Below are 22653 nucleotides of genomic sequence, written 5' to 3' on the forward strand. Positions count from 1 at the left end.
TCTCCTAAGCATCCTTAAAAGTACAGTTCCAAGAGCTGTTCGACAGAGGAAAGGTCTTTGGAAGGTGGTGGACTCTCCTTCCTTGGAAGATTTTAAGCAGTGGTTGGATGGCCATCTGTCAAGGATGCTGTAGCCGAAATGCCTGCATTGCAATTGGTTGATTCTATGAAACCAAAGTTGCTATACAGTGGTACCTCGGTTTGCGAACGCAATCCGTTCCACGGAGGCGTTCGCTCGCCGAAGGCATGCTTCTGCCCGTGCGCGAAGCACTGATAGAGCACCTCTGCATGCACACACACGCACTGCGCAGATCGCTTCTGCGCACCCAACGCCGCAGAACCCGGATGTAAACACTATATATATATATATATATATATATATATATATATATATATTGGTTTTTATGTTGATCTTTTCTGTGAACTGCCCTGAGACCTCCAGGATAGGGCGGTAAATAAATTCAATCAGGGCCGGCGCATCCATTTAGGCGAACTGCCAGGGGGGTGGGAAGGAAGCCTGCTCTTGCGAGAGGCAGCGGTGGGATGAGTGCCCCGAAAGGAGCGCTTTCGGGGCGCTGGTCCTGTCGCCACCTCTCGCAGGGGCAGGCGGCCACGTCTCCCTTCTCCCCGGCTCACTGTGGAGCAGGGGAAGGGAAAGCGGCCCAGACGGAGCCCTCCCTCACCGCTCGCCGCAACCTCTCGCAAGAGCAGGCTTCCTCCCCCCCTTTTCTCTCTCCCTTCTCTCTCTATCTCTCTCTCTTACCCACCTCTTCCTTCTTTCTTTCCTTCTCTCTCTCTCTTCCGTCCCTCCCTCCCTCCCTCTCACTATTTCCCTCTCACCCCTCCTCCCCCCCTTTCTCTCTCTCTTTCCCTCTCACCGCCTGGGGGGTGCCAGAAGGTGATCTGCCTAGGGCGCAAAAAACCCTAGCACCGGCCCTGAATTCAATAATAATAATAATAATAATAATAATAATAATAATAATAATAATTGGAAATACTAACTTACTTAGTGTATAGTTAAACTATGGAATTCCCTCCCACAGAAGGCAGTGACGGCCACCAATCTAAAAGGCTTCGAAAGAGGATCAGGCAAATTCATGGAGGTCAGAGGCAGTGGATGCTTAATGATTCCAGTTGCTGGAAAGCACAGGAAGAAAGGGTGCCCTTGTGCTCTGGTTGCAGGTTTCCTACAAGCATCTTGGCAGCCACTGTGAGAACAGGATGCTAGACTAGAAGGGCCACTGGCCTGATCCAGGAGGCTCTTCTTTAAATGCATGGTGTGGGTGTGAGCGTATCTCAAGGCCTGGTGCCAGGGGCCTTAGTTCAAACCCACTGAGGAAAGAAGCAGGCATCTCCTGCCACCTTGTGGGAGATCAGCCAGTATACACCTGTCTGCTTAGCCCCATCACACCTCCGCTGCCAGCTGCACCCCTTCTGGCCCATGCTCTAAAACTATGGGCCAGTGACCCTGCCCCCCCATCTTGGAGTCACACGGGTGGCTCGGTGCTTCCATGTGGGGTGACCTTGGGGGGCTCCCGGCGGGTGCAGCTGCGTGGGCAGAGGTGGCAGGCAGCGCAGGCGGAATTGCAGCCAGGCAGGTACCTGCAGGCGCCCATCCTCCAAACGAACCAGCCTGGATTCCAGCAGCACCAGAACACGAAGGCAGCTCCTAGGATGGCAGCCAGCGAAGCAAGGAGAGGCTTGCGTTTGTCTGCAGGAGGAGGAGGAGAAGGAGCCTGGTGAGTTGCAGAAAAACGGAACAGATTGTGTTCCCCAGCAAACAGTTGCCCCAGCTGTGCTATTTTGATATTGTTGATTTCAAAAAATACAGTAACTGCTTGGCTGTAAAGAAAAACTCAGAGCGGTTTACAAAAAAAGGTAGAACAAGAAAATCAAAGAATTGCAACAATACTTTAAAACCTACAGAAATTTAAAATACTAAAAGAGATTCAAATTCACCCCCAACTTTCTAAGCATCTGGATAGGCTTAGCTATACAAAAATGTTTTATATATGATATATAATGAATTGGAAAGGATGTTTAAAATAACCTTTGTAAATAAAAACACAGAAGCTTTTCTTTTGGGAATTATAGGGACAGAACTACCCAAACTGTACAGAAACTTATTCATGTATGCTACTACAGCGGCAAGAATGTTACTCGCCCCCAAATGGAAAGAAGCAGAAATCCCAGCAAAGGAAGAATGGATGCAAAAACTTATGGAAAATGCAGAAATGGCGAAACTCACCAGAAGAATAAGAAATCAAGACAACAAACTTTTAATAAAAGAATGGAAATGGTTTGTTGAGCATTTACAGACAAATTGTAAACCGATAAGAACACTGGCAGGGTTATTGTAATAACCTGCAGTTTTATAAAAGTATATATTTAAAGTAGATGAATAAATGAGCAAATTCAGTTCATTTGTATCTGCAGAAGATATTAAAAATAAATTTAAGGAACCGTAGAAAGAGGGGGAAGGAAGTCAAGTTTTGAAATGTTAAAATGATTGTAAGGTAAAGGTAAAGGGACCCCTGACCATTAGGTCCAGTCGTGACCGACTCTGGGGTTGCGCGCTCATCTCGCATTATTGGCCGAGGGAGCCGGCGTACAGCTTCCAGGTCATGTGGCCAGCATGACAAAGCCGCTTCTGGCGAACCAGAGCAGCACACGGAAACGCTTTTTACCTTCCCGCTGTAGCGGTTCCTATTTATCTACTTGCACTTTTATGTGCTTTCGAACTGCTAGGTTGGCAGGAGCTGGGACCAAGCAACGGGAGCTCACCCCGTCACAGGGATTCGAACCGCCGACAATCAATTTTACAAAATGATTGTAAAATTAGTAAAATGTAGACCTGAAAGGGATGTGGGTGTAAAAAATGTTTTTAGCAAACTTCTAGGGGAGGTGAATGGCGGTTTGGCTGTCTTCCTGTTAGCTCCTGCTGACTTGGTGATTGATAAGAGATCACTCTGCAGATAACGGGAGTTATCTGGGAGTTACCCTCAAATGCTTTGAGTGAGGCTGTTTTTCTGCTGTTACGCATCTGGAGGCTTGGATGGGGGTTAGAGTGAGTGGGCGAGCTAAGGAGTTGCCATTGTGCCAAACAACATGGAATCGCCTTTCGTAGGTGTAAGGGGAAGAGATTACAGAGAACCTCCCCCTCTCATCAGGAGCAGTTCGTCCCCAAGCAGCCATGAAAGTGTGGGGTCTGAAGGGGCTAGTCAGGAAGCGGAGAGAGAGAGAGACAGGTCTCCGGCAGCATGGGAGAGCCCCTGCTCCACAGGCGGGAAGAGAGAGAGACGGAAAGGGGGGAGAGGGAAAAGACGGAGCGTAGACCCTTTCCCCCGGCACCGGAATTGAGGAGGAGGAGAAAGGGGAGGAGATTCGCTGTCCCGAGGCTGTTATGTTGGTCAAAGTCGTGAAAAGGGGCAGTGCCGGATTCTGAGATGGAATGAGCGGACATGAAACCGACAGCTCGATACACTGTAAATAATGTGCACCAATAAAGACTCTTTTAAAGACAAGTATGTGGAAAGTCGTTACTCAAGAGTAGCTGTAACAACCTCTGACTGTAGGTAAGAAGGAACTGTGTTTTTAGCTGAAAAGAGTACAGTAATAGCCACCTGCTCGGTATCAATAGGCAGGGAGTTCCCAAATGGCACACTATAAGCAACCAAGTTCTTACAAAGCCCCATTCCTGTCAGCAGTGCTGCTGCTGCTGTACCTGTTTTGTCCCAGGTGGCAGTGTCTGGGGGCAGGAGCTGGCTTTCCTGGGGTCCTGCGCAGGTCACCTGACTTGGCAGGGCGTCAACTGCAGAAGAGGCCTCAGCATTATTCAAGGGCGGCAGGAGTGTGGGTGAGCCTGGAGTTGAAGAGGAGCAAGAGTCAAAAATGTCTGTGCTGCCACGGAGAAACCAAAGCAGAGGGGCGTACCCTCCTCCCTTTCCTGACAAGGGGCCGCGCTGCATCCATCAGGCTCAGACATTCAGCCTCTCTTTCTCACCCATTTTTTAAAGTGATTATGAGCAAGGAAAGACACACACACACACACACACCCTCCTCCTACAGCCACCAACCTTTGCACCAGGCTGGGGACTGGAAAGCCTGGTCTGTACCATCTCCACAGTTATCCACGCTGCTGCCATCGCAGACTAGGCTGGGAGGGATGCACTTGCCATTGTGGCAGGGAAAATAGGACTCTGTGCTGCAGGCCGAAGCGTTCAAGCCTGCAATGGGAGGGAAAGGCAGATTTTGCTGTTCTTTTTGTTTAATGTACCTATAATCAGTGCTTTTTTATAGAAAAAAGGAGCTAATACTGTGAAGTTGTTATAGTGAGTGCCACGCTTTTAACATGGGGGGGGGGGGTTTGCTGGTACACCCTACCTTTGAGTATCCCCAGATAAAAAGCACTGCCTAGAATGTACCTCCCAAACTAGCTTAAAACAATAGGTAAAATGCATTTAACGCCAGCATTGAAATTTTAAAAAAGATAAAGGTAAAGGACCCCTGGATGGTTAAGTCCAGTCCAAGGTGACTACGGGGTTGTGGCACTCTTCTCGCTTTCAGGCCGAGGGAGCCAGCGTTTGTCCACAGACAGCTTTCCGGGTCATGTTTAGCAGGACTAAACTGCTTCTGGCGCAATGGGACAATGGGACGGAAACCAGAGCAGCGCACAGAAACGCTGTTTACCTTCCCGCCACAGTGATAACTACCGGTATCTACTTGCACTGGCGTGCTTTTGAACTGCTAGGTTGGCAGGAGCTGGGACAGAGCAACGGGAGCTCACCCCGTCGCGGGGATTCGAATCGCTGACCTTCCAATCAGCAAGCCCAAAAGGCTCAGTGGTTTAGACCACATAGCCAGTTAACCTGACAGCAGCCCAGTGGTTCGCATCGCCTGCACCTTAACCCTTAGGGTTACAGTGTTGGACTAGCGCCCAGGAGAGACTAGAGTTCAAATTCCCCCACCAGGCAACATGAAGCTCCCTGGGCGACCTTGGAGCCCCGTTGCTGTTTCTCGGGCTCACCTGCCTTCCAGGACTGGGAGGATTAAATGATAATAATAATATAATTATAATTTATTATTTATACCCCGCCCATCTGGCCGGGTTCCCCCAGCCACTCTGGGCGGCTTCCAACAAAATATTAAAATACAGAAATCCATTAAACATTAAAAGCTTCCCTAAACAGGGCTGCCTTGAGATGCCTTCTAAAGGTCTGGTAGTTGTTGGGTGGTTCCCTGTAACTTGGCTTCTCAAAGCGAGGGAACCGCCAGAAGGCCCTCGGCGCTGGACCTCAGTGTCCGGGCAGAATGATGGGGGAGGAGACGCTCCTTCGGGTATACTGGACCGAGGCCGTTTAGGGCTTTAAAGGTCAGCACCAACACTTTGAATTGTGCTTGGGAACGTACTGGGAGCCAATGTAGGTCTTTCAGGACCGGTGTTATGTGGTCTCGGCGGCCGCTCCCAGTCACCAGTCTAGCTGCCGCATTCTGGGTTAGTTGTAGTTTCCGGGTCACCTTCAAAGGTAGCCCCACGTAGAGCGCATTGCAGTAGTCCAAGCGGGAGATAACCAGAGCATGCACCACTCTGGCGAGACAGTCTGCAGGCAGGTAGGGTCTCAGCCTGCGTACCAGATGGAGCTGATAAACAGCTGCCCTGGACACAAAATTGACCTGCGCCTCCATGGACAGCTGTGAGTCCAAAATGACTCCCAGGCTGCACACCTGGTCCTTCAAGGGCACAGTTACCCCATTCAGGACCAGGGAGTCCTCCACATGAGGAGGCATACACCCCCTTGAGCGCCTTGGAGAAGAGGTGGAATATAAATACAACAAAATTAAATTAAATTAAGATAGAGCAGCGTGGGTCAGCTCATTTGGAGCGCCTTCCCACCTTACCAGTTCGAATGGAGGTGAAGTCACCAACAAAGTCGACACGAGGTTGCTGGCCGCGAGTCACGAGCCTCAAGGTGAGGAAGTTGCCCGTGGAGATGACGGGCCTCGGGATGTTCTTCCCGCATAGTGGCACCCCCAGGGGCTTCGTGGTGTGGTTTTGGCCATCATAGAATTGCACGTAAGAGCCTGCTGTGCAAGGGTCAGGGGGCTCCCGCTCCCTTCTGGACTTGGGGAGGAGGGCCAGAGTGGGGTGGCCGTTGCTGGTCCCACTGGCCAGCGTGCTGGAAGGTGAGCGCACCAGGCTGTACACCAGGAAGAAGCGGAACTGGAACTGGACCTTGTCTTTGGGGGTTGCCGCTTGCATGGTCAGCTGGCAGTCGGTGCTGGCCACCACAAAGTAGTAACGGCGGGAGTCGCGGTGGGAAGTCAAGACCATCCCATCCCCGTGCAGGGTCTGGCCGCAGAAATCGACCACACTCACTGTTGGGGAAGAGGGAGAGGAAAAGGAAAAGGGAGAGTCATTGGCACTGCACAAAGACATGGAAGAAGAACCTTCTGGATCAGGCCAGAGACCCATCTATTATTATTATTATTATTATTATTATTATTATTATTATTATTATTATTGCTTTTCTGATTTATACATTTCACTAATTTTACAATCATTTTAACATTTAAAAACTTGACTTCCTTCCCCCTCTTTCTGCAGTTCCTTAAATTTATTTTTAATATCTTCTGCATATCCAAATTACTGTATTGGCCTGAATATAAGCCTCCCTTTCCCCCCCCCCAAATTCTGATCGTGAAAAGTTAAAGTGTGGCTTAGATTCGCGACCTTGCAAAAATTGGCTTCTACGATAACACTGCTGAAACAGGGATATGGCAAAATGGAACGGGTGTGAGTGCCTGCAGAATTTTAAGGGAGCGGCCTATATTCGGGTATTGTCTTTTTTTTCCCCTCCTTGAATTTTAAAGGTGTGGCTTATATTTGGGTGCGGCTTATATTTGGGCCAATACGGTAACTTAATTTGCACATTTATTCTTCTACTTTAAATGCATACTCTTATGAAACTGCAGGTTATTACAATAATCCTGCCAATATGCTTATCTGTTTACAATTTATCTGTAAATATTCAATAAACTATTGCCATTCTTTTATAAAAAGTTTGTTGCCTTGATTTCTTATTCTTCCTGTAGGTTCCGCCATTTCTGCGTTTTCCATAAGTTTTTGTATCCATTCTTCCTTTGCTCGGACTTCTTTCCATTTTGGGGTCAGTAACATTCTTGCCGCTGTAGTAGCATACATGAATAAGTTCCTGTACAGATTAGGTAGTTCTGCCACTATAATTCCCAAAAGAAAAGCTTCTGGGTTTTTGGTGGGTTTTTTTTTTTACAAAAGTTATTTTAAACAGCCTTTTCAATTCATTATACAGTCGTACCTTGAATCCCTGAACGCCTTGTGAGTCAGACGTTTTGGCTCCTGAACGCGGCAAACCAGGAAGTGAGTGTTCTGGTTTGCGAACACTCTTTCGAAAACGAACGTCCGACGCAGCTTCCACAGCATCCTATTGCGTGCAGGAAGCTCCTGCAGCCAATCGGAAGCTGTGTGTTGGTTGTTGAACATTTTGGAAGTCGAACAGACTTCTGGAACTGATTCCGTTCGACAACCAAGGTACAGTATATGAGAAATGACAGGCCAGAGACCCATCTAGATCAGCTTCCTGTTATCACAGTGGACAACCACATGCCCAAGCAGGATCCGAGCACAGAAGTGCTCTCTCGTCCTGTGGTTTCCAGCAGCTGATAAACAGAAGCATTTACTGCCTCCGACTGTGAAGGCAGAACAAGAGCTATTGCGGCTGTTAGCCACGGAGATAGCTCTATCCTTCATCTTCAAAGTGCCACATGACTCTTGGCTCTGAGTCGGCCATCCCACGCCATGCCAACTTCTTCGTCGGACCTCTCCATCTCTTACTCAAGGAGCTCATCACATCAAAACATCAGAAAAGCCCCGCTAGATTGGCCCAATAGTCCACCTGGTTGAGCATCCTTCTCTCACAGTGGCCAGCCAGAAAACCCACAAGCAGGACCTGAGCACAACAGCAACTAGGATTTTACTGCCTGCCTCCAATAGTGGGAATCTGTTGGCTCTGAGGCGCCCTTGCCTCCTGTTTCGGCATCGGAAGACTCCTCAAAGCTGGTCAGTCCATCTCATTCAGCATTGGGTTGCTGGCAAGAGATTACTCTGAAGCCCATAATCAGGGCACGAGGCTGCAGCCTTTCCACCTCTTCCTTTGTCCCCCCCCCCTCCCCGTACATAATATTGTGGGGTATACTGCCTCTGAAAGTGGAAGCTTAATTTAGTACCAACCGCCAGACAGAACTATCCTCTCCATGACAATTTGTGTGCAGTTTGCAGTCAACAAGGTGCAACGTTCACTATTTTGTTTGGCTTCTAAGAATGAATTTACTAGAGATTTTGGGGGCGAGGGAAGAGTTCAGTCTAATGTTCCTGTCACAGCTGTTTGAAAATGGATGACTTAACCAAGCATTTATCAGCCTGCTAAATGAGCACACTATCACACGGGCATACATTATTTGCTTTACTAATTGCACCACCCAGCATATGACCATGGGCTCATTGGTGGCCCAGAGATGGCCGGAGGAAGTCTGTTTAACCCGAATAACATCCAGAGGATGGTCGCCTTGCTACTGTCAAGTGCAACAGAGGACAGGGTTGTTTTGTGGTAATTTAAAGAGATTTATGGTAGTGGAAACCTTTGTGGCCTAAATACCCCTTCCTCTTTAGTCCACAGAAGTTTATGCCACTATAAATCTCTTGGCCTTTAAAATGCCACAAGACTCTTTTGTGTTGCCTAATGTCAACGGCTGTCTCAATTACCCAGCACTCGTTTATTTCACTCCTTTTCACCATTACCCAGAAACAACAAAACGGCCAGCACGTTAAACCCAGGAATTCTGGCCCTCTAGTTCTTCCCATCACCCTCATAATTTCCACACATCCTAGTGTGAAGAATGAGAGGCTGTACTCAAAAGGTCCCGTCCCCCCCTCACCCACCACCAGCTTCTGGGAAATTTCACTTGGGCATTTTGTCACTGGCTCATTCCAACATGCCAGTAGTGAGAGATTCTGAGAACAGCCTCTGGAGACAGGTTTTCAAAAACTTCTGAACCACACAGTGTTCGAGGTAACTGTTATGTTGGCGTAGCCCCCCTTATGGAAGGGGGGGTTATTATTTAGCTGTTTTGTTTTAATTATTTCTTTGTGTTATTACCTTGTATTTTATTCTGTGAACCGCCCTGAGATCTTACGAAGAAGGACGGCATCTTAACTAACTAACTAACTAACTAACTAACTAACTAACTAACTAACTAACTACATAAATAAATAAATAAATAATAAATAAATAAATAAATAAATAAATAAATAAATAAATAAATAAACTTTGCAGCTTAATTGTTAGAAATGATCATTCTGGAACCACAACTTGACAGCCTTTCCAGGTCTGGTTTCCAACCTGCAATGTGGCACCCATGTTAAAATTTCCACTGTGTAGTCCTTCTCTTTTCCATTCCCACCCCCCTGGCTCTTTTTCTTACCAAGCCCCACCCTTTCACACTTTCTCCCTGGTTAGTTTCCTGCCTCCAGACTTTCCCTTAAAATGAACTGCTATAAGAATTTAAGGTCTCAAATATATAAATTAAATGCTCATAAATTAAAAGGCAAACACATACATAAGTATGTTTACCACATATCTGAAATACTGAAGTACAGGAGAACAATCCTGAAGCCATTTTGACTCTCCCAAATTGACCCCAAATATTTCTCTGCAAGGAGGAAGGTTAAACCACTGAGCCTAGGGCTTGCTGATCAGAAGGTCAGCAGTTCAAATCCCTGTGACAGGGTGAGCTCCCGTTGCTTGGTCCCAGCTCCTGCCAACCTAGCAGTTCGAAAGCACGTCAAAGTGCAAGTAGATAAATAGGAACCGCTACAGCGGGAAGGTAAACGGCGTTTCCATGTGCTGCTCTGGTTTGCCAGAAGCGGCTTTGTCATGCTGGCCACATGACCTGGAAGCTATACGCCGGCTCCCTCGGCCAATAATGCGAGATGAGCGCGCAACCCCAGAGTCGGTCACGACTGGACCTAATGGTCAGGGGTCCCTTTACCTTTTTATGTATGAATAGGGAGAGCCTGTGACCGGGATTCAGGAACTATTTACCATCACAAAAGAATGGCCAGACTGTCCATGTAATGCAACCAGTGACCATTATCAGGTATCTTGGCAAACAGGATTTCTGCCATAGACTGCCTTCTCTGCTGCAGACCTCCTCCTATGATGTGTTTTTTTTTGGGGGGGGTGGGGGTGGTCTCTGGCTACAGGGTAGGCAACTTCAAAAGTCTATATAAGGGCTTGCACACCATTGTTCTGGGTTCCTCCTCCCTCCTGCGTGTGGTGAGTGGGAACCCTGTTGCAACAGTTTTATAAAGATCAGGCTTACTAGCTGATTTGCTTCTCAATATTCTCTGGTTGGCCTCTGTTATTTTCTCCTACCGATAGGGAACCTACATAAGGACTCTATACGGGCTCTTGGGTACCCCGTAAGGGAAAAGGAGCAGGGTTTTTTTCTTTCTTTCTTATAACAGAACAAAAATAAAACAAAAGCTAAACAGAAAATGGGGGTGGGTGCAAGTACAAGGGACAGCACAGATCTGCAGGACAAAAAGGCAGAGAGGCAAAATGGATATGGTGGGACTTTAATCCATCACAAGGCTGTTGTTTGCTTCCTGCACAGCATCTTTTGTTTAAAGGAGCTGTAGCTGCTACCTACTGTGACTAAAATATTCCTTAGTGACTGAAAACGCACCCTTTCTCAAGCTCTCCCCACCCACTCACCCTCCCAACGCCAAATAATAGCATCTGCAGCTACTAAACACGAACCCATATTTACTTAGGTTTCACTTCGCCCAAGCTCATTTTAAATAGGTACCTTTTAGCGCAAGCAACAAAAAGTCTTTGTGGTATCATTAGCACAGACTGCTGACAAATCAGTCTTTAAATATCTGAAAGGCTGCAATAGGTTTGTTCTCTGTTTCTCCAGAGGGGCAGAGTCAATGGGTGGAAATTTCAGGGAAGCAGATTTTGGCTAAACGTTGGGAGGAGCTGCTCAACAGTGGAAATGACTGTGTTATAAGAATTTTAAGGTCATATATATATATAATAATTGTTCATAAAACATGTACATGAATGTACAGAAACATGTCTGAAGCAGCACAGGAAAACAGGCCTGACTGACACCATTTTGACTCTCTCTGACCAGGTGTTCCTCTGCAAGGAAGAAGTGGGGTGGGGGGGAACCTTCTCATTGTCTCAGGAATTAAAGTGATAATCCCTGGCATCCTGATACCTGACTGCCAGACAAAAGGGTGTGATTAACTTGGCTGGGAAACAGGGAAATGTAAATATCTCTCAATTTTGTTGATTAGGTTCTGGGGGCAGGGGGCAGGGTCCAGGGTGCTCAGATTACTGCCACCAGACCTCCCCTTTCATGATGTACCTATGATGAATCTAGGGAGGGGGGGTCTTGGGCTACACCCCTTCTGTGACATATGGATGATGCTTCTGGGGGGTGGGCTGAAACCAATTTCAAATCTCTTTTTAAGGACAAGACATCTTTGTTTGGGGGTTCCTTCCTTGTTCTCCTGTGTGAGAGGAAGGACCCTGTTGCAACAGCAAAAATAAAAGTGCCTTGCTTCGCACGTCCTGGTTTGGTCTCTGTTATTTGGTGGGCAGGAGACGCTTAAACTTTGTCTGCTTGCCAGGATACCTGGACTCTTCCTGGGTCAAGGATCCACTTAATTCTAGGGCCGTGTAGCTCTGCAAAATTTTTACAACAGTTTGGCGACCACTTCGGGGACCCAGTTTTGCCTTGAGCTCCGGGTTCACTGAGGAAGGGGAGCCCAGCGCGCCCTTGCCTCTTTTGCAGGGGGGTAAACCAACCTCAGGACCCGAGGCACTTGGTAGTAATTGAGAGTCCAAGCGGGACCCCCAGGACGAAGCAACGTTTAAAGGGACAAGGCTGTTTTTTTTTAGGAACCAGTTGGAAGCTGGAGACAACGGGATTCGACTGAAAGGATCGGTCGTGAGTATTAAAAGGGGACACCTTGGGTGAGCTAAGAACCACAGCAACTAAAAATCTATTTCTCCACTTGGACTATCCTTTTCTACTCTCCTCTTTGGACCTTAGTTGCAGCAAGGCTGCCAGGCACAGTTACAAGGTAGAACTGAGGTCCAGGGCAACAGTCTTTACGTTAAACGCAGAGCTCAGAAAGACTGTCCCAGCTCCCTTCTGCCAAACTGAGCAGAAGTCTGAGCAAACTGTCGCTTTTCTACCAATCTGGGAATCTGGCTATCCCAGCTCTGTTTCCTATTCCTCTGCTCTTAATCTTCGGGTGAAGACGCCCCCCTGCCACGGCGACCCTTGTTGGGTAGGACCCGTGACCAGGGAATGCAAGTGCGCCTGTTCCTTTCCTAACTCTGTATTCCTCAGTTCCGACCTGACATTGTGAAGGCAAGCGTTCAGTAGGATCTGAGTCTAGTGTGTAAGAGGCAGGGAAGTTGCTGTGGAACCCTCAGGCAATTGATGACCAGTGGGAGGGTTCCAATAGGGTTTTAGCTGCACCAGGCCGCCTAGTAGTTAGTGCACGCGAACGGCAGGCAGGAACACCACTAGGACGTGGGGGTGAGTCATAGACTCGGGAAGTTAAGAGTGTCCAGGAACAGGGTCGGGGACCCAGAACTGCAGTATAAAAAGACAGAAGTAAAATGGGTGCAACCCACTCTAAGGAATTCCTTTCCCAGACTCCCAACCGAGGCAAAGCACAACTGAGGCTTGGCTCCGGTAAGGACTTTGAGGATGAAAGTCCACTCCAATTCGTTCTCTTAAATTGGCATGAAATCCCCGGGGCGGACAAGCTTGAAGGGAACCAATTGCAAAAACTTTGTAAGAAAAAAACATAGGGTCCGATTTACTATGGACCACCCAGATGAGGGGAAATGGCTACCAGGAGGTTCCTTTAACATACAGTGAATCTCCGCTTTAAAATTAACCCTGGTGAACTCTGAATGGGAAAAGTTTTGTGAGGAATCCTGCAAAGTATGTTATGGTATAAAATTATATATGTTTGCATGTTACATGTTGTCTGTGTTGTCTGTTACGTGTATGTGCGTCTGTTCCTTGTGTCTGCTATAGATAGTTGTTTCCCTTAAAGTAAATGAGAGATATAATCCAGGTTTAGGAAATTAGGGGTTTGTGTTTAAAATTTGGCCATGACACCCACAGACTGCCTTTTTTAAAGCATGCATAGTTTAAAATAATATAAAAATTAAGGCAAGCTTGCTTAAATAATCTTATGTAAGGGCTTGATCAACCCAAAAACATGGCAAATATTTAAAAGAGTGGAGGTAGTGTGTAAAGGTTTGTTTTAAAGAGGCTGTAGAAGGCCATTGTTTCCTCTCCAAAAGTAAAAAGAGGGGGCAGGATGAAGGAAAATAACGAGCTGTAAGTTTAAAAATGCTTGCTCAATGCTTTGAAAATATTTTAAACTTGAAAATGTTCATAAACTCCAGCTATAAGTGGATAAGAGATGTACTCAAGGTTTAGAATGTTATGGGGTGTGTTTAAATTGGCTACAACATCCATAGACTGCCTTCTTAAGTGTGCATAGTTAAAACTGCCAACTTGTTTAAATTTCTAGTATAGAAACAATGTTGAACCGATCAATCTTAAACATTATAAATATGAGAATGAGGTGTGCAAATGTTTGTTATTGAGAGAGGCTCCAAAGGGGAGTCTTTCTCCAAGTGACTAGATGAATATTGACTAAAGGAAAATTGAACAGCTATTCCAATAAAGGTGATTTGTTTGTCAAAGGTAGAGCTTCCATAGCCAGGAATTGTCTATCTGAGTCTAGTTTTAACTTCAATTGTGTTGGACAGAAGGGTTATTGTTGGGCTCCTAATATCAGTCTCTTAAGAAAAAAACAACTCATCTGCTCAAGGGTTCTGTATAAAGTTGGTATTTTCATTCAAATCTTGTGAATCCTGTATCTTAGAGGGTTAGACTAAATGACCTCAGGGTCCCTTCTAACCCCCATTTTAGAGCTATGTGAAAGGCAATGTGTCTGATGTGGTGATGGGTTGAAATTCAGCCCAGCTCTGCTTTCTGGCAAGGAAAGATTATTGGTTTTCAGAGTTGGAACAAGAGTGTAATTGTTGTTTTTATGGAGTGATTATATAAGTTTTTATCACTTTCTCTATTAAGGTTTAAAGTTTAAGCACATATGAAAGTCTTCAACATTTCCCAATCTGTTTGTGAACTCACAATATTTAAGGTCTGTGTCACAAGGGAGCCATGTGCTCTGTATGTAATGTTTCACCATGTGACTATGGAATATGGTGTTCCTTCTAGGGAAATGTTATTAAAAGTAGAGGCTCCATAGCCAGCAAATGTCTATCTGAGTCACTTTAACCTTGATTCAAATGGACAGAATGGTTTTAGTAAGGAAGTAAATTCCCTCTTAAACTGTTTATCCAATCTTAAGGTTTGCTAAAGACTTCTATATAACGTTGGTACTTTTAATCTTCCCCTTCCTTATTTTTCCCTTAGTACACACATGTGCTTCCGTGATAGGGCATAGCCTGTGTTTCCTTCCCAGTCAGGCGTCTGTACTCAAATGTATGTGTATCCTAAGGGCAGTGATAGTGTTGAGATCCCCATATTTCAGAAGGGGGGGACTAGATTACTCAAGATCCCTTCCAACCCTTTCCAAACTTAGAAAAAGGAGGGAGAGAAAATGTGTTTGTAAGCACTGAAAAGTGAGTTTAAACCCTGGTGGTATAGTGAAATGGCCTGAATTCAGTCAAGCATTACTCTTTGGTGGAGAAGGATGGAAAGATAGATTTTTAAAGTTTGGCATGAAGAGTTTGAGGTGCCATTCAGAAAGAGGTAGAGATGGTATATCATGCTTTGAAAATGAATGTCTGGTGTTATTTTTTCCACCATATTGTCAGCTATTTTTTTTAACTGCAAAACTCCAGCCAACAGTTCAAGTAAATAAAGGGCCAGAAAATTTTGTCTGGAATTGGTAAGGCTGAAAATCAATGAGAATGCAAAGGATTTTATGAATTCTGGCTCTATGGCCATATTACCCATAGATAAAGGGGCAGAGAATTTAGTCTGCCATGGCTGTAATAAATTAATTAAAAACAAACAAACAAACGAAAACATTTGCAATTACGAATTCACCCCGAACCCTGTAGATAAAGGGGGCAAATCAAGATTTATTTTGCCTGGGGTATGAGATGTTTATATAGTACAGTAAACATGGCTAATTAGTGCCATGACTTCATTAAGGAGTTTAATTTGACCAAACTTTTCTTGCAGCTTTCTGGTAAAAATATTGGGTTGCCTGGATATTGAAGTTTTATATATTAAAAGTTTAAGATTTATAAGCCTGCTTCCTAAGCAGCAAGGAACAGGAAATAAGAGGTGTCAGAAATATCTCAGGACACAAAAGCTAAAGAAATGGATTTAAACTGACCAAAGAATTTAATTTCACCACTTTTGTTGCTGGTTTGGTGGAAGTGTAAATTGCTGGGTTTCTGTGTAAAATCTAACCCTATTTTAAAATCTACTCTTTCCCCTTCCCTTCCTTTATTCAGATGGTAATGTTGTCAAGAGGTACAGCACTTTAAAAAAAAAAAAAGGGTATAATAGACTGCCGAATCATGAACTCTGTACATGCACAGAGGCTATGTCAGCTTGAAGAGGAAAATAGAGGAGAAAAAGGAGGTTTAAACTAAGGGGCGAAAAGGTTATAATCTGCTCATGAAATATTATTCAAATTTCTTAATGTAAAGCTTTGAACCACTGAGGGAAAACAACCTCATGTATGTTACTGGTCCATCAAAGTTAAATGGTTGCCAAGTTTCAAAATCTTAACATGCCAGATTCTTTCCACAGGTATAAATAGCAGAGTACTACTATAAGTCTGTCTCTTGAGTAGTTTATAAATTAATTAAGAGGTTCAAGGTTATGCTTTGCACATGAAACTTAAATTTAAATTTCCTTATGTAAAAATAAATAAATAGATAAAGAACCATTGAGAACCATCAACTGTTTAGAAGCTGCCAATTCCAGTTCAACATGCAAAACTCTGTACATTTTAGGAACATTTCCTGACTGATTTTCACATGAAATAATTTTCCCTTTCCAGCAGGATGCTGAGATTCAGGGTGCAGAAATTCTTTCAGGACCTTAATGCAAAATTATCTCCCAATGGGGGGGGGGGAGACGCCACCTAAACAAGCCCCCCCACACTTGGAAATTCATAGGAAATTGCGGTCTTCTCTTCATACTGCCCTGATGTGTACCTTTGGTCTGATCCAACCAGTTGACAGACTATGCAAACAAAAGGCTCCATTTCTTTCCTAGCAGGTACTCAGGATGGATACTTATCTCTCATTTGCATTTCACCCCGAAGCATTACCCTATGTTAATATAACCCTCCCTTTTCTAATGTAGCAATGATTGAGTGTTTTGCCAATTCTTTTCTTCCACAGCAAAAAAAAAAAAGTGAGGAGTGAGGAGATACAAACAGTAATTTCATTTCTCTTTGGCGCTTCTCTTTAGCTTATAAATAATCTGCTTCCATTTATTATATCAGTTTTTCCATTATGTCTATGAAATTATTCTAACAATAACCAGGTAAAAATTGTTGTGTGAGTGGTAATCTAAATTTTATTATTTTATTTTTGTATCTTTTTTGGTATTTCTACTTTTTCTTTCTGTACATACAAATGTAGCATCTAAGTCATTCTTTCCTGTAAATAATAATAATATTAATCCCTTTCAAACAAGATACGTGAACCTCAAAGAGAATTCAGAACCACATAAGGAAAATGTTAATAACTTATCGATTGGGTCCTAATTAACAAAATTTTTGTCCTTTGTTTCCTCCACAGCCAAACTAGGTGAAGTAAATTAAACAGACTGAGTAGACAATAACAGCAGTAATTAAATATGAATGATAATAATAATATTTAAATGAATAAAATGCCTAACTATGATCTTATATTATTTGCAGCTTCCCAAGAAGAAATTTCTAGAATATTCTCCCCTTTCTTGACTATTTATTATTATTATTTTTAACTAATTATATCTTCAGGCCCCAACCCCCTGCAGGCCTATTTTCAAAAGGATGTGTATCATTTACAGCTTCCCGACAATTTTTTTAGAAATACTGTAGGATATTCTCCCCTTTTGTTTTCCCACTCCTTCCTTCCTACGTAACTGTCTTTTAGTTCCAAGCACTCCTGTCCCTCTGCAGACTGTATTTCTGAAGACTGAATAATGAACCTACAGCAGCTGAACAGCATGAGAAAGCCCACAGCCATTGTTTCCATAAATGACTTTTTTGGGACTTTTTGGGACTTAAGGGAGGGGGGAGAAAGGGGGGAACTATTGTTGAAAAGTTTTAAGGATTTTGACTATAAGACTGTTTCTTATCTGCAACAACAACAGACATCAGATTTTCCAAAGTAGCCACAGCATCTTCAAAATCTCCTTCCAAAAGAAACAGACTGAAGAGGGGCAAGGGAAAGTGAATTGCAAGGACATACGCTCTCTTTTGACTTCAAGACTCTGTGCCTATTAAGAATTGGCCTCAAGACATACAACTGATATAAATTATTATGTTTTATGTTGTGTGATATTCGACAGAAACATTGAACTATGTCTGACAGTATGTTATTTCCACAAGGAGGGGGGGGTGAACCAATTTTGTGTTTAATTGTTTTTTAATGTTTAATGTATAGTGTCCCAATGTTTTTTTTTGTATTATTGCCATGCATTGTATGCCTTTTAAAGGATCAGGATATTGCATAGTCCAGTATTTAGATTAGATCAAATTATGACCACATTTTCTTGTCCCACCTGGCACTCTGCAGTGTGCCAGCCTTCTTACACAATTTTAGATTGTTTTAAATCATTTTACCAAGAATAAGCCCCAAGATCCATGAAACACCAGATAAATGAAGGTATTTATGTCTTGATTTAACAGGAATGATCCCTTTTAGAGTTAAATTTGACTAATTTGGACATGTTTTATTGGGCTGTATAAATTTTAATTTGGCTTCAGTTCTAATTGGGCAAGTGTATCCAAGGTGCAAGTAGCTTTCTTCCTTTAAGAGCAACTGGGCAACTCCCTACAGTGCAAGGCCAGAGCCTATAATAATAAAGGCCCATAGGAAGCCCAAGGCAAAGGCATCTCTCTCATGACATGTCCAAACCTGTGGCAGCTATGGGGGGTGCCAGGCGACATGGTCAATATGAAAGCCCTAAGGGGATTCACCAGGGATTGTTGCTGTTGTGCCACGATGGAGGTGTGCAACCAGAGGAGAGCTAGCTTTTGACACCTGAAGAACACACAAAAGGGTAAACAAACAAACTGCACTTTCCAGTCAATATTGGTGGACCATCCTGTTAAATGAAATACGTACACCATTTTTGAGAAATGCTTCTCCCAAAGTACTAAAACAACACATCTGGTTATTCTTTTGTGGGGCAACAATTTTTAAGAAAAATTATAGCCCCAAATGGGGAATTGTTATAAGAATTTTAAGGTCATATATATATATAATAATTGTTCATAAAACATGTACATGAATGTACAGAAACATGTCTGAAGCAGCACAGGAAAACAGGCCTGACTGACACCATTTTGACTCTCTCTGACCAGGTGTTCCTCTGCAAGGAAGAAGTGGGGTGGGGGGGAACCTTCTCATTGTCTCAGGAATTAAAGTGATAATCCCTGGCATCCTGATACCTGACTGCCAGACAAAAGGGTGTGATTAACTTGGCTGGGAAACAGGGAAATGTAAATATCTCTCAATTTTGTTGATTAGGTTCTGGGGGCAGGGGGCAGGGTCCAGGGTGCTCAGATTACTGCCACCAGACCTCCCCTTTCATGATGTACCTATGATGAATCTAGGGAGGGGGGGTCTTGGGCTACACCCCTTCTGTGACATATGGATGATGCTTCTGGGGGGTGGGCTGAAACCAATTTCAAATCTCTTTTTAAGGACAAGACATCTTTGTTTGGGGGTTCCTTCCTTGTTCTCCTGTGTGAGAGGAAGGACCCTGTTGCAACAGCAAAAATAAAAGTGCCTTGCTTCGCACGTCCTGGTTTGGTCTCTGTTATTTGGTGGGCAGGAGACGCTTAAACTTTGTCTGCTTGCCAGGATACCTGGACTCTTCCTGGGTCAAGGATCCACTTAATTCTAGGGCCGTGTAGCTCTGCAAAATTTTTACAACAACTGCTTTGAGAGGCGATGAGCTCTCCTTCACTGGAGGTATTGAAGCAAAGGTTCGGCATCCATAAGTAAAGGATGTTGTGATTACACCCCACTTCAAGCAGGTGTCTGACTAGATGATCCCCAGGGATCCTCTCAACTAGGGCTGGGCAATATCTGCTTTTCAACATCGTGATATATCATCAGGTAAACATTGCAATATATCATGGTGCCTGAAATAAGGATGGAGCCATGTAGAGGCATTGGCTGGCTTCACGGTTTTTGCTGCACCGTGATTTTTTTGCATAGCGCACACACAAATCATGATTCACAATATATTGCCAGGTCAAAAATGATGAAACCGTTGTCACAATATGGACTTCAAACCAGTTCTGGGCGATATATCGCCCAGCCCTACTCTCAACTCATGATTATTATCTCTCCTGGGGATCCGCCGGTCGATCCGCCGGGCTCACTTGGCGCCCGCGTACCGGCGGCGGCAGTTCTGGCAGTCTGGAGGCTAGGCTGGCGGCACAGGCACGCTGGTCGCTCTCAGGAGCTTCGCGCTGCCGTGCGCCATCTTGCCTCGCCGGAAGTCCGTCAGCAATGCAAAGCGCCCTTTTCCTCGCCGCACGTCGCGGCACACCAGCCGGTGTCTCGCGGCACACTACTGTGCCGCGGAACACCGGTTGAGAAACACTGTGCTACTCCATGAAAACCAGCAAAATGGAATAAGAGGCAGGCAAGGGCAGTTAAGATACCTGGATGCTACACTAGGTGTTTTGATTCCGGCTCCCATTACCAACCCAGTCCCTGTCTGGCAGAGATTTAGGGACCAATCCAAGATGTCAAGCCAAGACTGCCTGGGAAGGAAATTGAGGAAGCGGCTAAAGCAGAGCTTTCCAAACTCTGTGTCGCAACAGGTTAGTGTGCCGGCTGCAGTGTGTTGGTGTGTTGTGCAAATGCTCCTCTTGGGACTGGAAAGGGGTTAGTTTAACCTCTGGTTTGTTAGTAAAACTGAATTACTGTGTCGCAAAATGATGCATGTCTAAAAAGTGTGTCACCAGCACGAAAAGTTTGGAAAGCTCCTTGTTGGGGATAACTCAGACGGAAATTCCCAGGTGTCAAAAAAAAGGCTATTTATGTATGCCACTACTGCGGCTCATGTTTCGTTAGCCCCAAAATGGAAACAATAGAGGTCCCAACTGAAGAATGGCAACTTAAACTGATGGAATATGCGCAGCTTGCGGATCTAACATATAGAATAAGAGAAGAACATACCTTTAAACAAGATAGGAAAGATGTTTATTGAATATATGGAGGAAAATTGTGTATATTTGAATATTTGGGCAGCATTAAGATAAATTCAACAGTGTAAATAGGTTTTGATGGATGTGATAATGGAATACTGAATGGTTTAGTTTATATAAAATATGCAGGGATTTATGTTGTGCAAAATGAACCATGGAAAGAGAGGAAGGGAAGTCATTGATATTTTAAGGTTGTTTAAGTGAATATTCTAAAATGCAAAACAGAAATTTAATAAAAGTTGTGACTGTTGAATTGCAAAAGGAAAAAAAAGAAAAGTTTGGAAAGCTCTGAGCTAAAGTTTCAGCCTACCTGTCTGCATGGTGGAGACTGCAGAGACAGCAGCGTTCAGGAGAAGCAGCCATTTACCCCACACCTCCAAGCCTCCTCGATGGGCTGGTTTGCTCATCTTGGTCTCTTTCGGGAGCCCCTGCATGCCAGGCTATAAGCAGAGGAAAAGGCAGGAGTGTGTGAAATGGCAACAGCTGTGAGAAGCAGGGTTTAAATGGACCACCGCAGCCCCTGGTGAGCAAATCAAGCTAGGGATTGCTTTTGCGTGATCTGACAGGGGAACAAAAGGAGGGGCTGGCAAGCTTATTGCAAAAGAGTCCCATCCTGGTATAAGTGTGTTTTTTTCCCTAAACGGGCAGCTTAACTTTTGCCCTCCTTCATGCCGGCTTTTGCAGACGCTGTCTGCACATCGCTCAGTTTCCATGGGAATGATGGGAGACGGATGGAGCGATGCAAGCATCCTGTCTTGGGCAATCTAACTGAACGCCTCGGGAATCTGGAACCACCCCCTGAGGCTGGCAGTTTTGAAATGAATGCAAGATGGGTCTAAGCAAAGCCAGCCAAATGGGGAAAAGAGCGCTGACAGACACTCGGCTGCTGGGCCGTTGACTGAGGGTGGTGCCATGCCTTCAGGCTCACATCGGCACCATACATTTACAACGCACCTTCCTATTTTCCTATTTGTATCTCTTGCAGCCAAAACCACAACTCTAGTCCGTGAAACTTCAAAGCATAATGCATTGAATGGCCTTTGAAGGTGCACACAAGGTTCTGTGTTGCTTCAGGAAGAACACGTTGCTGCTGCTGTCAGTGGAGACATACTCCAACTGACCTAGCAGTTAGATGGTGTGATTTTGTTTCCATCTGATCCCTCTTAGCTCTTTTTCTTTTCATTGCTTTCTTTTCCACAAAACCATTTTTCTTTTTTCTCTCTGTTGCCCCCTTCTTCCTCCACCACTTCCCCCGACATTCCTTGAGGTCTCATGAGGCCCTAAGCTACTGAAGGTAATGGGGCCCTTTATATGTCCAGCTGTCCCACCTCTACAATGGATCGCGGGGAGGCTGCAAAGGAGGCCTTCTTCCCCTGAGGGTTCTGTCGCTGAAATGGCCAGCAGGAAGGGTAGCATACAAATTTAAGAAATTTGAGATATTAAGAAATCCCCACCTGCCATTCCCTGGGCATTAAAGCACCAGAACCTTCTCATATTGGAGCTCTCACGGGGGTGAGAGGTTATGCGAACCCTGTTAGGATGTTGGAGGCAAAGCTCCATGAGGAAGAGAAGCAGAATTTATTGTTATTTCTATTTCCTATCAGGGAATCCCTTGACTGGGCCAGTCCAGCCGCCTTCAGACCTTGGCCCTTGTCTGTGGGGCAACGCAGAGGCCTTGCAGTCACTTGCTCCCAGGAAAGGGGGTGTCAGGTCTTCTGTCTGCTCCTTGGGGTCTCCTGCTCTCAGCTGAGTCTGCATCACAAGGCAGGACAGGCTTCTGAAGCCTGCCTTGTGATTGGCTGCCTAGTGCAAAGCAGCCAATCCTGCCCTCGGTGGGTGTCGCCAGGGGCGGGCGGAAATGTATATAAGCCCTGTTTTGCCAGTCTGCTCCGGAGGCCTCAAGGAAGCCTGGAGGCTGAATGGCTGCCTTAGCTCTTGCTTAAACTCACCTCTCTTCCCTCAGGGCTCAGGGGGAGGCCCTTTGTGAGGGCAAGGGGCCCTTGGAGCCAGGCTCCCTATTCTCCATAAACACCCACCCAGCCCATCCTGGAACCTAGTGTAGGATAACACGGTTGC

At 45.0% G+C, this 22653-nt stretch overlaps 1 protein-coding gene across 1 annotated transcript; it reads right to left on the bottom strand.

Annotated features, from left to right (window-relative positions):
- Window positions 1–858: 858 nt before the first annotated feature.
- Window positions 859–21151, bottom strand: LDLRAD2 (low density lipoprotein receptor class A domain containing 2). Its single transcript, XM_035120241.2, has 5 exons — window positions 20888–21151; window positions 5898–6374; window positions 4076–4225; window positions 3724–3861; window positions 859–1710 (listed from the first exon to the last, which is right to left on the bottom strand). The coding sequence occupies exons 1-5, from the start codon at window positions 21009–21011 to the stop codon at window positions 1487–1489; spliced, it is 1113 nt and encodes a 370-aa protein (XP_034976132.1). The 5' UTR covers window positions 21012–21151; the 3' UTR covers window positions 859–1486.
- Window positions 21152–22653: the final 1502 nt, after the last annotated feature.

This window comes from Zootoca vivipara, chromosome 6, assembly GCF_963506605.1.
Source record: "Zootoca vivipara chromosome 6, rZooViv1.1, whole genome shotgun sequence".
Lineage (NCBI taxonomy): Eukaryota > Metazoa > Chordata > Lepidosauria > Squamata > Lacertidae > Zootoca > Zootoca vivipara.

Excerpts from the sequence above, each read along its gene's own strand:
- LDLRAD2 (XM_035120241.2), bottom strand. The coding sequence starts at position 21,011 with ATGCAGGGGCTCCCGAAAGAGACCAAGATGAGCAAACCAGCCCATCGA. Across the intron at positions 4,226-5,897 it reads CTTCACCTCCATTCGAACTG|GCTTGAACGCTTCGGCCTGC; the intron begins GTAAGGTGGGAA and ends CTCCCATTGCAG. Across the intron at positions 1,711-3,723 it reads TGCCACCTGGGACAAAACAG|ACAAACGCAAGCCTCTCCTT; the intron begins GTACAGCAGCAG and ends CTCCTCCTGCAG.